The sequence below is a fragment of the Camellia sinensis genome, chromosome 10 (genome assembly GCF_055761805.1).
Source record: "Camellia sinensis isolate YWXY chromosome 10, ASM5576180v1, whole genome shotgun sequence".
Classification (NCBI taxonomy): domain Eukaryota; kingdom Viridiplantae; phylum Streptophyta; class Magnoliopsida; order Ericales; family Theaceae; genus Camellia; species Camellia sinensis.
The window spans coordinates 36850146-36864995 of NC_138970.1; the positions used below are offsets into that span (position 1 = coordinate 36850146).

Genomic DNA, 14850 nt, shown 5'->3' on the forward strand with positions numbered 1-14850 from the left:
AATATATTGAATTTCTGAAGCTTGGGGTAATTATGTTGAATTTCTTTAAAATATAAAAATTTAATTTATATCATACTTAACCTCTTTTTTATTAGTAATTTGATAGTTACATAGATGAAAAATGATAGCTATACCTGTTGCACTAAAATATATATTTTACTCTTATTTATTTATGTATCTACCGATCATTTGTATTAATTTTGATAATTCTAATGTTACTAGAAAGAAAGTTTGTATAATTATATCAAACTTATAGTGCTTATTGTACCTTTTTAAAACCGTAAAAGAGTAGTTATAATATGTTCAAAAAAATTTGTTTGATTGTGTTTTCAAAACTTAATTTTTAATTTTTTTTTCAAAAAATTAAAAATTAATTTGACAAAAATAAATGCAAAAAAAAAAAAAATACTGCTCATAAATACCCCCCAAAAAATATATTTATTTTTCAAATCAAACTAGTTTTGAAAATTTTTCAGTTGCGTTATTTCAAGATCAAACAATCTGCATCAAAGTCCCAATTTGTTATTCCACAAAATAGTAAACAATCCCAAATAAACATTCGACAGCACCATCATGCCCTCTTCTTTAAGCTTCTGAAAAAAATTAGCAATTTTTATATCCTTCTTTCATCCCATCTTTCCAAGAAATAATCTCACAACCTGAAAATTCGATACGATATTTCAATTCTTCAACAACAAAATCTTATTTCCAACTCTACTCATTCTATCACAACATAAAAAAAACAAGGTTGTATATGAAGCCAGTCATTCGAAAGAAAACAAAACATTTTCTTTTTGTATGCATTGGGCTGGGATATACAGGTAATATGAAATCGTTTTGAAAAACAGTTATGCTTTTAGAATGGTTCACATTTTATGTCAAAAGATTATATTACTACTAATCCCACTCATTCTCCCAGTGAAAGTTGGTCTTGGAGATATTTATAGTGGTCTTACCATCAGAGCCTACAAGATCATACGGCGAGTCCTCAGAAAATTCAGTCGGCAATGATTTCCAGTGCAGGCTTGGCTCCCAGTCGGCCTCTTTGAGGACTGACAATATTTCCTCCACCACGATCTTGCTGCCCTCCGATGACAAATGGATTCCATCCCTAGATAGGAAAAGAAAAATCATCTTACCAAACAAAGTATGTTATACAATATTAGTTAATAACCAAATAAGGTTAATAGAAGAAAGTATTTACTTCAAGGGTGAATTACGCAAATGGTTTCTAAAGTATACCACTGATTTCATTTCAGTCCAAAAAATTGTTAATTTGTTTCAATTGCATCCCTAAATTTTATGCATTAAAATAATTTAGTTCCTTTCCTTCATTGTTGTCTAAAGAACAGGCGAAAAATGTACAGGTCAGCCTCACATAAAGCATTGAAGGGCATGAAGGACATTTTAACACATCTATTCATGCCAAATACTATCAATCAAATAGCCAAAAAAGCTATGTATTCAACTCCCAGTAATGGAGTAAAAGATTTTGATGTGTTTTGTTTGTAAATAATGTGCATTTCACGTGCCTCGCAATTTCATTTAGGTAGGAAATCGAAATGGGATAAATTCATCCTAACGCTCTTCAACTGCTTGGCCGCAAAATGAATTTGAAGTGACATGTGAAACAAGAATTGGCCGCAAAACAAAGGGATTGAATATGAAACCTGAGTGTGTGCCACATCGTCAAAGCAGGCGTAATGCCTAGCAAAAACATCAAAGGAAACTCTTGAAATTAAACTAAACTTTTGATCTTCCATTTGGAATTCTATGGCAATGGAAGAACGATGATGCAGTGTCATGGCTTGAGATTCACTTGAAATCAAAGAAACTTCTAATTTTTAATCCAAAACAACTGCTGATTTCGAAAGTTTCTCCTAGTTTCTATTTAAGATCTGTGCCTTGACGGTTGACACTTTTGGTTGGGAACGAGTCCTGTGCTGACTGTGTGCATAAACCCCTCATTCTTACAGGTAATCCTAATAGAAAGTGCACTCATGAAACTTGAGGGGTAATCACAGAGAATGCTTGTGCACATGACAGATCACTGGTACTTATCCCAGCAACTCAATTTGCAGTGGCGATCAGTTATTCTATCCTTCTCCCGCTTTCCCTCTCTCTAAGAATTCCTAACCTCCTTGACCAAAGTTTTACTACATAATATCCTCATTGGAAGCAACAAACTTGTTCAAGAAATTCTGGTCAAAATGCAATGAAAAAAAAAGCCAGAATAAAGTTGAACTGATGTTTTACTCATATCATTGTGAGTTTCATTACCAAACAAAACCAAACCTTAAGTCTCATCAAATGAGGATCATCGTGAATTTCATTGCTAAAAAAAAAAAAATATATGGTCAGCACGGACGCAACCTCCAAAACATACCAAGCTATTAGAGTTGGACTGATGTTCGGTTTGTTAAAAATTTATTTGAGATTGACTATTCATTATGTAAATAAGCCAAACTTGAATACATCATAAAGCTTGTTAAGTTTACAAGTCAAGCTCAAACAATACTCGGCTCAGTAACTTTATATGCACTTTAAAAAACTAAGCTACTTGAGCTTGGTCTGATTAAAACTTGTTTGATATCGGCTCGAAATGTAAATGAGACAAACTTAAACACACTTCGAAACTTGTTATTGCTGTCATGCCAAGCTTGAATAATGTACTGCACAGCTCGTTTACAACACTACCAAAAGACAAGCTTATTTACAAAATAAATAAACACAACTTATAATTAGCCTTCAACTCTGTTATCAGAATCTTACGATTCGCGATTCGATTCGTAATTTTTGCAAAATTGATACGAATCTATGGGTGAATCTATTTTGGAAGTGAATCTTTAGTGAATTGCACGATTCACAGTCGATTCACGATTCGATTCATTTTTTACGATTCATGCAATTTTTGAAATTATTGTGTACGATATATTTTCGACTCTTTTTTTCTCCATCTTTTTAGTGAAAATGGCATAATACAACTTTTAATAGCGTTTAATACCAAAATAACCAACATATATACATGATTTATTGTTATTTTAGTGATCATAGAGTTTCTAATAGGATCCAATTAGATTCAATCAGACCTAACATATTTTTAACCTTTCTTCTGATTTTTTTTCCTTTTAAAAAATCATAATATATCTTCTAAAGATGTTTAAGATTAAAGTTACACTATGAATTATCTATTACTATTTTATTAAATTGAATATTACATGTGTGAGGTCAGTTATACTTTTTAAAATGTTTTAGGCTTTAAAATAAAAGATTCTAAATAATTCATTCTTATTATTTGCTCACTGTTACTTAGAAAAGTATATAGGCTTAATGTCCAAATATCAACATTGTTGTTAATTATTGTTACATTGGAAATTGATAGTTTGTCTATTTGGTTACTATCTTTATTAAGAATGACTGATAAGAAATATCTAAAAAAGAAAAAAGGCAAGATAGTAATATTACATCTTTATTAAGAATGGTTGATAAAAAATATCTAAAAAAGAAAAAAGGTAATATGGTGATCTTACATAGAAACCTTTGTTAACTTCTTACCTATTAAACTAAGTGATTATTATTCAAAATAACATTTTTATTGAGTTAAGTCTAAATATTTTATATTCATAAGATATATTTAACATCTAAATGTGTAGATATATGTTCTTAAGTAATTTAGAAAAAGTAACCGAATCTTTACGCTTTACGATTCACGGTTCGATTCAATTCGCGATTCGGTACAAGACCATTTCGATTCACGATACGAATCCCGATTTGACAACTATGGCCTTCAATTATAGAGAAAAAAGGCATGTTGTAATCACATTAGTTACATACTTGCAACTGTTACAGTTAGTAAGTTGTCACTTAGTGTTAAAATCCACCTACTCTCCACCTACTTCATCCACTTAAACCTACTCCACTAAACCTAACCCACTACACCACTACCACCTCACCTACTCCACTAAACTTTCACCCACTTAAACCTACTCCACTAAACCTAACCCACTACACCACTACCACCTCACCTACTCCACTAAACCTAACCCACTACACCACTACCACCTCCACTTCACCTACTCCTCACCTACTACACACTCACCCTCTCCTATATATAGGAATCATTGTAACCATAACATTATATCAATCAATAATACAATTCTCTATTTCTCTTTATACATTAAATTTCTACATGGTATCAGAGCAGGTTTAGAACCTAATATTTTTCGCTTCACCGGCGGGCGGCAACCTCACCTTAGCCGTCCGCCGGACCTTAATCTATTCCGTTTCTTTTCTACACATTCTGAACATTGACAAAGGTGACGACACGGCAACACTTGTTTTTCTTTGTGAATGTTCCCGCCATGTGCTTGCTTTTCATTTTTAGCTACCACCTGCCAATTTGAATTTATGTTGATAGAAACTTGCTTCCAGTGGAGAGCTCCTTTCCTGGTGCGTTTAAGAAGCTCGCCCCCTTTAGAAACAAAGTTCAATGCTATTGAGACATTTGCTTCTTCAACCTGTTCGTCAGTCAGGGATATACTTGTAGCTCCATACCCCTTTTCCAGCCTTGCCTTCAGTGTGGCAGCCCCTCTCAGTGATTGGGAACGCAGCATGCGCTGGTTTGGCAGTGATGATAGTGATTCTGTCTACTGGTTGCAACCATGAAACAAGAAGAGAATATTCCAAATGGATCTGGAAGCTAAGCCTGACCATTAGCATCAACATCTTGTGTCTAAAGTACACAAACTGATTTTCTCTCTTCTCTCTCTCAGCAAACCCAGCACAAATGGAGAGGGGCTACGAACCTCTCTCTCTCTCTATGCACTGACTCTCTCTTTTTTTTTTCGGAAGCTTTGAGTTTTGAAAGGTAAAGACACACTAGACCCACTCACTTCCTTTTCTTATGAGGAGAACATTTTTTTTACTCACCCAACATGGATACCACTCACTTTCTTTTTAATATCTTTACTCACCCAACTTTTGTCCCCCTCTTTTCTTATTTCTTTATCATCACACCAGACACCAACTTTTGTCCCCCTCTTTTCATTTCTTTTTATTTTTATATTATTCACCCACCTCTGTTTTTTTTTTTCAACTCTTTATTTTATTTTATTTCATTTCCCACACTAATGTTTTTTCATATAATCCATCTACCAATTCTTTTTATCTATTTTCTTTATCTCTTGTTTTCTTTCCTTTTATTTTTTATTTTTTACACAAAAAAAAAAAAAACCGGAAAAAGACGAAACTGCACACCAAACTCATTTTATTCATATCAAGGGATCAACCCTGATCACACTTTTACATCAAAAAAAACAAAAAAAAAACAAAAAAAAAAAAAAACCCACAAACAAAAACAAAACTACCACACCCACAGTGGGATTTTTCTTCTCTACTCATCCGCCGGTCTTTTCTTCTTGCCTCCGTCCTGGGTGGTCCTTGACGGTGCTGCCTCTGTGCTTCCTTGTCCACCGAGCACGTTCACTCCCCCAAACTCTTCCACTGCAGCATATGGCGGACCTCCAAATCGGAACATCACGGTGGCCTTCCGCTTCAGCTCATTGTTTTCTGCCCTTAGCACGCTCATCTCTGCTCGCGCATCCTTATACATGCGTTGGAGCAGAGCCAGCTGGGAGTTTAACTGCTGCACCTCATTTGTCCTACTCTGTAGCCGGTGCGACAGATTTGTGACCGCCGTCATGGACTCCACACATGCCTTCAACGTATACTGATTGGCCTCCACATCCGACTGCAACGCCATTTTTTGCTCCACAGACCGCATCGGAAAGTTCAGCGGAGCAAACCCAGCAGTGTTTGGTTGAGGTTCACTGGCCACCGCACCAGTTCTCTCTCCTGTAGACTCGTTGAGGTCGGGAAAGAGGGTAAGCAGCCCGCGGGAAGACGAAGCCATTTTTTCTGGGCAACAAAGTGTTATAGAGAGTGTTACAGAGTATCTTCTCAGCAAAACCTTCTCAGCAAAACGAAGAGTTTTTCAGAGGATTTTCGCCAATTGTTTGTCTTCGCCTCTGCCTCAGCTCTGTCTTGGTTAAATAGCCGAGGCAGCCACGCGCATCGCGCGCCTCTTCTCGCCGACAAACAGGCACGCCTTTTGATGCATTCGGGCACGCCTTTTGATAGCACGCCTTTTGAGGGTGCGGGCACACCTTTTGAGGGCACGACTTTTGAGGGCTCGATATCTACATCCATGTATATTTTTTTTGGGCAACCTATATACACACTCATACAGTGTCTTTTACACCGGTCAGCTTTATCAATCCCTTTGTTTCAACCTCAAATAGGTTTCTATCTTCACACCTATTTGAGTTTGAGGGGGGGTTATACCAGTATAATGTATAAGTCGCCCATGGCGCACTCCCTAAGTCACCCCCTTGGTGCACCACCACAACTCATTCTACATCGGTCTGACACCGCCATCCAGTGTCCTCTACACCGTTATGACACCACCATACAGTGTCATCTACAACGTTATGACATCCCCATACAGTGTCCTCTACAACGTTATGACACCACCATCCAGTGTCTTCACCAATGGTCTGACACGACCATACAGTGTCACCTATCCTCTTTTATTTTTATGTATTTTCTTATTTTGTTACTCTCTCCAAACTCAAGTTGGTTAGTTCCTATCCCCCTTGAGTTTGCGGGGGGCTGTTAAAATCCACCTACTCTCCACCTACTTCATCCACTTAAACCTACTCCACTAAACCTAACCCACTACACCACTACCACCTCACCTACTCCACTAAACTTTCACCCACTTAAACCTACTCCACTAAACCTAACCCACTACACCACTACCACCTCACCTACTCCACTAAACCTAACCCACTACACCACTACCACCTCCACTTCACCTACTCCTCACCTACTACACACTCACCCTCTCCTATATATAGGAATCATTGTAACCATAACATTATATCAATCAATAATACAATTCTCTATTTCTCTTTATACATTAAATTTCTACACTTAGAAACGCTCAGTTTATAAAAAAAATAAAAAAATAAAACTTATTTTAGAAAATGTTTTCCATAAAAAAATATTTTCTTATTGCGATATTGAAATTAATATACTAGTGCTTGTATTAGTGATGTTGTTAGTAGTGGTGATGATGGAGGTGGCGACAACTGTAGTGTGGTAACATTGATAAAACTTTAGTCTGAAAAATGATTTTCACCATTCAATAGTAGAAAATATTTGCTGTCCAAATAATTTATTTTCCATTAACTACGGAAAACATTTTTGGTTGAATTTTGTTTTTAGTCATACCAAACGCCAAAAAATATTTTCCGCCAAAACAAACGGAGTGTAAGAGAGGAGAAGCTGGACATCTCTCAATTTGAGTCATTTCACAAAACATGTCACATTATAGTTTCCACTTCATGGTGATTTGAAATGTGTGCACTACCCATACAGTAGCATCATGAAGCTTTCAAGATGACAAGTACAGAATGCACTCATACCAATTCAACAGAAACGATTCCACATACTTCATCAAAATGATATTGTTTAGACAAATTCTATCTTCTGTGCAATTCAATTAGGTAGCATAAAGGTTGTTTAGTGAGAGAAGAAGGGCAATAAGCTAAGTAAAAATTATTACGTGAAAGCAAACTTACGTAAAACAAGCTGTCAACCAATCATCCCTTTTCTGAAGTGCATTCCAAAGATCAACGGCCTTGACATCTAGCTCCTGGCACAGCTCTATTAGTGCATCTGAATATTTTTGGCAAGCATCATTTGTCCGACCCAACGCATCAAATTTGTTACTGGTTTCAAAATGGGAAGACAAAACAGGTACACCATGTAAGAATTGAAACTTTCCAAGACAAAAAGAAAAGGAACTCGCACGAAAACAAGAGTACCCTGTAAATTCGCGGATTTTTGCCTCATTCACTGGAGGAGCACTAAGAAAGATAACGCGTGTCTTCACTGAAAGGCTCTGCTAACAAATTTTTTTCTTCTTCTTTAGAATACGCAACAAATACATATGAAAACAAGAAGGATGTCTATATTGCTATCAAATAGTGCTTGAGAGTGGCCTATCACATGCTGCTCTAAATTCACACACCACAAAAGTTGAACAAATAGTTCTTTCTGTCCTAGAAATTTTCAATTCTAACATGATACCAATTGGGTCATGGTTGTAAATGTAATTCACCAGACATGTTACTTGTGAGGAATCACACAACAAAGATGATATTGATAGAATCCATCTGACAAAATTATTTTGGACACAGAGCTGTAAAAGCACAATCCTCTTCAGAAAAATTACCTTGAGATGAATAGCGATCTTCCTCATGTTTTCAATATATTCAGGAAGAGGGACATGAGGACCCAGGCCTGTTGGGTGAGGATGCATTGAATCATTACCACCAAGATAGACTATCACCAAAGAAGGCTGTACAGCTGCATCCTAAAATTAGAAATAGCAACAAAACGTCGTCAAAACACTACTAATATGGTCCAAGCAAGGATGTTATAACTTACATTGGCATTAATTTCTATGAAGTATAATAAAGAAACAAACTTTAACCAATAAGCAAATTATCTTGTTGGGAAGAAACTATTCATCAATAGATTAGTAGTAACCAAAAAAATAAAAAATAAAAAATAGGAAAACCATTTTGCATACAATTGAAGGGAATTAAAAGGATGATCTAATATATTTAAGATGCTCAAGAATTTGGCAGACACAATACCTTGGGAAATACTTGATCAAGAACTCTGAGAGCACGTCTAGAATTCCAACCAGCGTATCCTCGCAAAAATATGTCTGCCTATGCCAATTTCAAGCTAAAATCAGTAGTACTGCCGATCAAAAGAATCAATGATAAAGACCTAACAGCAGTGGATGCAAAAAAAATAGTATCCAACATTAGACCTATACAGTAATTGTCCCACCAATAAGCATCACTTAATCCCCCCTATTGTGACAAAGTTGGCAAACAAAAAAAAAATCATATTATTTCTGATTTGGATATAACTAATAGAAGGGATTGTATACACATAGCATGTCATTGTTAAACGAAGCAAAATTGATCAGTTTGACACGACAAATTCTTAAATCCCAACTTATTGGGGCTTAGTCAGTTGTGGTTTATCCTCGGTCATAACTTGAAGACATCTAGGAGGTGATAAACTAGTTCAATTCTATCTTGAAACCAACCCCCCCCCCCCCCCCCAAAAAAAAAAAATATATATATATATATATATATAAATAATGCAATAAAAAAATTTCAATGCTTGTGATTTTGTAATTTTGGCCTTATAAAGATTTAAAAGAAAGAGTAATCTACTTATTACTATTCTCCTTTCCCAGATTCTAATAGATTTTTCTTATTTTATTTTTTTCTTTATAAATTCCTAGAAAGACATTTCTAGTGGACTTAATACACCATAGCTAGAAAATTTCAACAAGAACCCACTGTACTGTACCTATGTGTAATGTCAGTCCAAACATTCCAACCATTAATAACAAATCAGAAAGCAGGTAATAATGACGAATTAAATTAAATTTGGGAAACAATCTCTTTGCACATTGGGTAAGACTGCATACATCTAACCCTCACTTACTCCCTTTAGGCTGTGTTTGGCGCATGAATTTTTTTAGAGATTTAGAAAAGAAAGGGAAAACTACATTTTCACCTGCATTTCACACATATTTTCATTTCAAAATTTCTACCTAAATCCATACTCCAAACATGTCCTTAATCTTGGAAATGGATAGTTAATTGCACTATATATGTATTTTTGTGTATGTATTAGGATTTAGGGTAATTACTAATTCCTCAATAGTGTTGTGAGACTTGGATGGGGAATCAATTCAGAAAATGAAATAAAGCAATTTAGATGATCCAAACAAATATAAACATGATGTAGTTACTGTAAAAGAAGATAAAAAGGTGAGTGGAACCCCACCACCAAGAAATCCAATGTTGTGGAAAGCAGAATTGAAATGACAAACTTGATCAGTTGAAATCTCCACAGAGAAAGCTTTGAAAAACCATTGAGAACCCAGATAAGGAACAAAATTCAAACCCTCCATGATTGTGTTTTCAACAACAAAAATCAATCACCAAACCTCAAGAAAATGAAAGAAAAGAAAAGAAAGGAAAATTAGGGAGAAAAGAGATTACTTAGGGAGTTGGGTTACCTTGCGAGAATAGATGTCAGCGAGAATAGCACCCCATCCTTCTGCACTGTAACTGAACTGTACTATCGATGACCCAAACAGGACAAACTGTGGCCTCTCAGGTCCTACCATTTTCTCTCTCTCTCTCTCTCTCTCTCTCACTCACACTCTCTCTCTCCAAGAACACAAACAAAACAAACTCTCTCTCTCTATATTTCTCTCTCTCTCTCTCTCTCCCTCTCCAAGAACACAAACAAACTCTCTCTCTCTCTCTCTATATATATATATATATATATTTTTCCCACACTCTCTATCTCTCTCCACGAACATAAACAAACTCTCTCTCTATATATATAGAAGATGTTGGGGAGAACAAGAATTTGAGGGGATTGATGATTCTAAAATAGAAATCATCGACGACAACCATTTGTTCTTAAAAATGGGAATCTCACGACTCAAAAAGTTCTTTTTAACGCTTTAAAAAAGGAAAAAGAAAAGGTAGATAAAATTTAAATATACCTACATTTTAATTAATTTTATTTATTATTTCTTTTTAATTCTTTTTTTAAATCTCTAATTAAATACCGCTTCAAATTTTTTGAAGAATTAAAATATAAGTGGGATGATACATTTTTTAATTTTTATAAGAGTTTTGTATCAGTCATTATTTGTTTTTATTATCTTACCTTATTAGTTGATATGTTAATTTGCATTGGAAAAATCTATATAAACGTAACACTTTTTTTTTTTTTTTTGAGAATATGAAAAATATTTATATTAAAAATAACAATATATAAAACAAGATTTCAAAGGGTCATATAGACCATACAATAACGTTGTATTTAATTAGAAGGCTTGAAAAATAATTTGGAAAAGTAAAAGGTAGATGAAATGTAAATACAATATATCTCTATTTTACTTAATTTTACAACCTTTTCTTTTTCTTTTTCTTTTCCAAATTCTTTCTCAAATTTCCTAACTAAATACAGCGTGGAAGAAAAAAAAAATTTGTCAAAAAAACCAGTTATGAGCCAGGGAAGACTATCGATCTTCTTAAAGATGTAGTTTGGAAAGTAAGATCTGTTTGAAAGCTCTTCATCCCCATCGACGTCGTCCCTGTCACAGTTGCCCAACTTCATCACTATCACTGCCAATGTCGTACTTCGAACGCTGCTAGAAACTGAAGATAAGGAGGATAGGAATGACAACGGGTCGGGGCGGGGCTAGGGATTATACTTTCAATCCCTAATCTCCGAAAGGAAAAAAATTTTTCGTTCCCCCTCTCGATCCTCGGTGGGGACGCCATTACCTTGCCCTCATCCCCTAACGAGGATTGGGTTTTCCCGACCCTGAAAAATCCCCGATTTTTTTTTGTTCAACACAATAACAAAAAAATAAAATAAAAAAATCTGTTTTCAATATATTTCATCATCATCAACAACTTTAAAAAAAAAAAAAATCTGAAATTGTTCATTAAATCTAAGGGGACTCTTTCTTCACCTCAGAGCGCTCTCTCTCTCTCTCTCTCTCTGTCACTCTTTTTTTTTTGAAGATCTGAATTTAAAGATATGAAAACCCTAACTCTTGAAAACCCTAATTGTTGGTATATACAAGCTCTGAAATTGTTCATTTTTTTGTTGTTGTTGTTGTTCATTACACACATACACACACCCACCGCCACACACACGCGCGCGCGCGCGCACACACACACACACGTATATATCAGATCTAAGAAAACCCTAACAAAAAAAAAAAAAAAAAGATTTGAGAAAGCCTTAACAAAAAAATTTAGATTTGAGTGGTTCAAACAGATCAGATCAAAAAGAGAGAGAGTTTGATTACACCAAGTCGAATCAGATTGATGATCGGATTGATGATCTTGATGTAAAGCACACCATTGATGGTGATCTAAAGATTTGAAGAATGTCAGTTGGCACACCAGCTGGCTTAAGCCGTATGCTGTCGTCTAGGTCAAATCAAATCCAAATCATCCATCGGAGTTGCGGCGGAAGACAGACAAAGGCGGTGCTGCGACGAAGGAGGCGACGAGTGATGTCGAAATCGGCGGCGAAAAGAAAGAGGGAAAAGAAAGGAAGATGCCGGTGAGGAAAAAGGGAGACACCAATGAGAAAGGAGTGACGACGGTGGTGATAAAAAAGCGAACGAGTGGCGGTGATGGAGCAGCAGAGAAAGAGGCGATGTGTTTTGTGTGTGTGAACCTATAACCCTAAAATGAGTCCAACAAATTGAGACACACACATATGTATAGAGAGAGGAGTATAAAAGTAATTTTACTTTGAGGGAAACGGGATAGGGGATGAGGCCGGGGTCGAGCCGGGTCTGGGGTTGTGAAAGCTATCCCTGTCCTCGACCCAAAACTGATCGGGGATTCAATTTCGAATTTTTGGGTAAAACATTGCTCTTATCAGAGACGGGGAGCAGGTTCCCGTCGGGTCAAGTTCAAATTGTTATCCCTAAGGAGAAGGTACACTCACAATGGTATGAGAGAATGCTCGAGAAAAGAATGAACTATTGTGGGTGTAGAAAATTCAAAAATCTATGCCAAAATCGAGAGAGACTATCAAACCCCTATTTCGGATATAAAAGTCCAGATCTATATTCTAAAACTACAGATTTATACTCTAAGAGTGTAGATCTACACTTTAAAAGTGTAAAAGGAGTAGTCGAAGTATTGCCAGAGCACTACCAAAAATTTCCTAAAGAGATCTCTCTGGAACTAAACGGTAACACTTGATATAATAAGTAAAATATTAATATCAATAATGATAGGAACACTAATTTTTTTTAATTTATTTTTGGTCAAGATTGCAGGATGTTAATTTGTTAATAAAATTATATTACAACTAAAAGAGCCGTTGCTATTCCATCAGCTTGAATGACCTTTGCCTTACCACACCCTAAGGTGTGGCTACAAGATCACTAGGCTAAACCCAATAACTAATTAGTGTACCAACTAACACACCACCTATTAAATAAGACCATGTGTAGTGGTGGAACACACATGTATGCCTTGTGTCTTAATTAGTGTGTTAGTTGGTACTAATTAATATTTCTAGCATTACTCTATTAATATCTGATTCTTTAGAATAATTCTACATGTACTAACATTCTTTAGAATAAGACCCATTTTGGCAACAACAAAAAAAGTCACATCTTTTTTCATTTTTTTTTTGGTCTTTAGTGATTTTCTTGTTGGAAATGGTTATAAAATTCTGGATAAAACCAGAATTTTTTCCTAAGTTCGGTCTATTTTTTAGGTGGGCCCGAGTGTCGATTTACTCGGGTCAAAGTGGTAACGCGTTCTATGCCGCGTTGTGATTCACGTGGTATATTTGGTTGCTCAAAACCATTACCGAGTGAATGGGAAATTGAAGCCAAAGTGTGCTCCATGGAAATGGAGTTTTGGTGGAAATTCCTTAAGGTTGTAAATTGGCTTGTCCCACATTGATTTGGTGGGAGGTTTTGAAAGGGTTTATAAGGCTTAGGGTGAGATACTTGGGGTGTGCCCCAAGGGGTACCCAAGTGTTTTAGAGGGAGAGGTTATGGGCAAAATGGGCTAGACCCATTGGACCCAAAAATCACCACACACGCGCGCGCGCCGCCGCCGCCGTCCGTCCGGTCGGTCGGGCTGGGCCTGGGCGCTGGTGTGTGGTTGGGTTGGGCTTCTAATCTTTTTGGGCCAAAAACATTTGAATTTTATTTTATTTTTTATTAAAATAAAATTCAGAATTCAATAAACTGGTTTGGATTTATTGTTTATCCAAACAGGGCCCTTCCTAAACAGTTTTTTGGATTTATTGTTCATCCAAATAGGGCCCTTCCCGTTTCTATCTGTTTGAATAAACAGATTCAAATCTGTTTAAATTTGAATCTAACAGGTTTCATACCTGTTCAATTCAAAACGAAAAGCCACCTTAACATCTATAAATAGACTAGCCTCCCATTTGGATTTTTCTCAGATTTTTCGTACTCCATCCTTTGCAAATTATATTCTTCATCTTGCTGCATTTTATTTCCGAAAGAAAGAGTGTAAACACTTAGTGTGTTCGTAAGGCAAACAATTTGTAGTGCTGCTATTGTTTGTGGTGAGATCATTTCATCCTGGGAGATAGACGTCCAAATTCTGAAAGCACCGTGGAGAGGACGAATCTGTCTTAAGGACACAGTGTCAAACACTGGACTTGATCAGAAAATAATTTAAAGAAATTAAATCAAGTAAGTTATTTAATTTATTTTCAGTGTTATTTTTATTTATTTAAATCAGATTTTAATTTTGTTTTTGTAACAAAATAAAATCTGTTTTTTATTTGTTTATTTTTATTTCGAGTTTGATCTTTGTAATCAAACAAATTCTCTCCTTTTCTTTATTTCTTTAAATTCTATTTGTTGTTGTGTACACATTAGAATTAAATCTTTTAAATACAGTGAAGATTGTCCAACAATCTTAAGACAGAATCTTTTTGGGTATCTTCATTGTATTTAATTTTCTGCGTTTTCAAATTAATATTCTGGTTGGAAAAACAAATAGTGATTTATGCTATTTGACAGATAGTAGTAATATACTGTCTCTTTTCTTTGACAACAACTAGTAGTACGATACTGGTGTCATTAACAATTCAGAATATTATTTGGTATTACAGAAAATTCTTGGTATTTTATTTTTCTAGTTT

At 35.5% G+C, this 14850-nt stretch overlaps 1 protein-coding gene and 1 long non-coding RNA gene across 5 annotated transcripts; one reads left to right on the forward strand and one right to left on the reverse strand.

Moving 5' to 3' along the window:
- Positions 1-422: 422 nt before the first annotated feature.
- LOC114278088 (GDSL esterase/lipase WDL1) lies at positions 423-10638 on the reverse strand. 4 transcript variants are annotated; one of them, XM_082891250.1, is made up of 7 exons: positions 10181-10638; positions 8727-8804; positions 8300-8440; positions 7890-7966; positions 7644-7793; positions 957-1111; positions 423-659 (listed from the first exon to the last, which is right to left on the reverse strand). In XM_082891250.1, exons 1-7 carry the CDS (start codon positions 10289-10291, stop codon positions 604-606), a joined length of 768 nt encoding a protein of 255 aa, XP_082747376.1. In that variant the 5' UTR covers positions 10292-10638; the 3' UTR covers positions 423-603. The 4 variants fall into 4 exon arrangements, with proteins under 4 accessions (XP_082747376.1, XP_028075882.2, XP_028075880.2 ...); XM_028220081.2 differs by having other exon boundaries at positions 8727-8800; positions 9946-10195; XM_028220079.2 differs by lacking the exon at positions 423-659 and having other exon boundaries at positions 679-1111.
- LOC145801063 (uncharacterized) lies at positions 3719-4757 on the forward strand. Its single transcript, XR_014341924.1, has 2 exons — positions 3719-4316; positions 4418-4757. It is a non-coding gene; the product is annotated as an uncharacterized LOC145801063 (long non-coding RNA).
- Positions 10639-14850: the final 4212 nt, after the last annotated feature.

Coding starts and splice junctions, on each gene's coding strand:
- LOC114278088 (XM_028220078.2), bottom strand. CDS start 10,072: ATGGAGGGTTTGAATTTTGTTCCTTATCTGGGTTCTCAATGGTTTTTC. Junction 8,801..9,945: donor CAACATTGGATTTCTTGGTG/GTGGGGTTCCAC, acceptor TGGCATAGGCAG/ACATATTTTTGCGAGGATAC. Junction 8,441..8,726: donor TTGATCAAGTATTTCCCAAG/GTATTGTGTCTG, acceptor TTCTAATTTTAG/GATGCAGCTGTACAGCCTTC.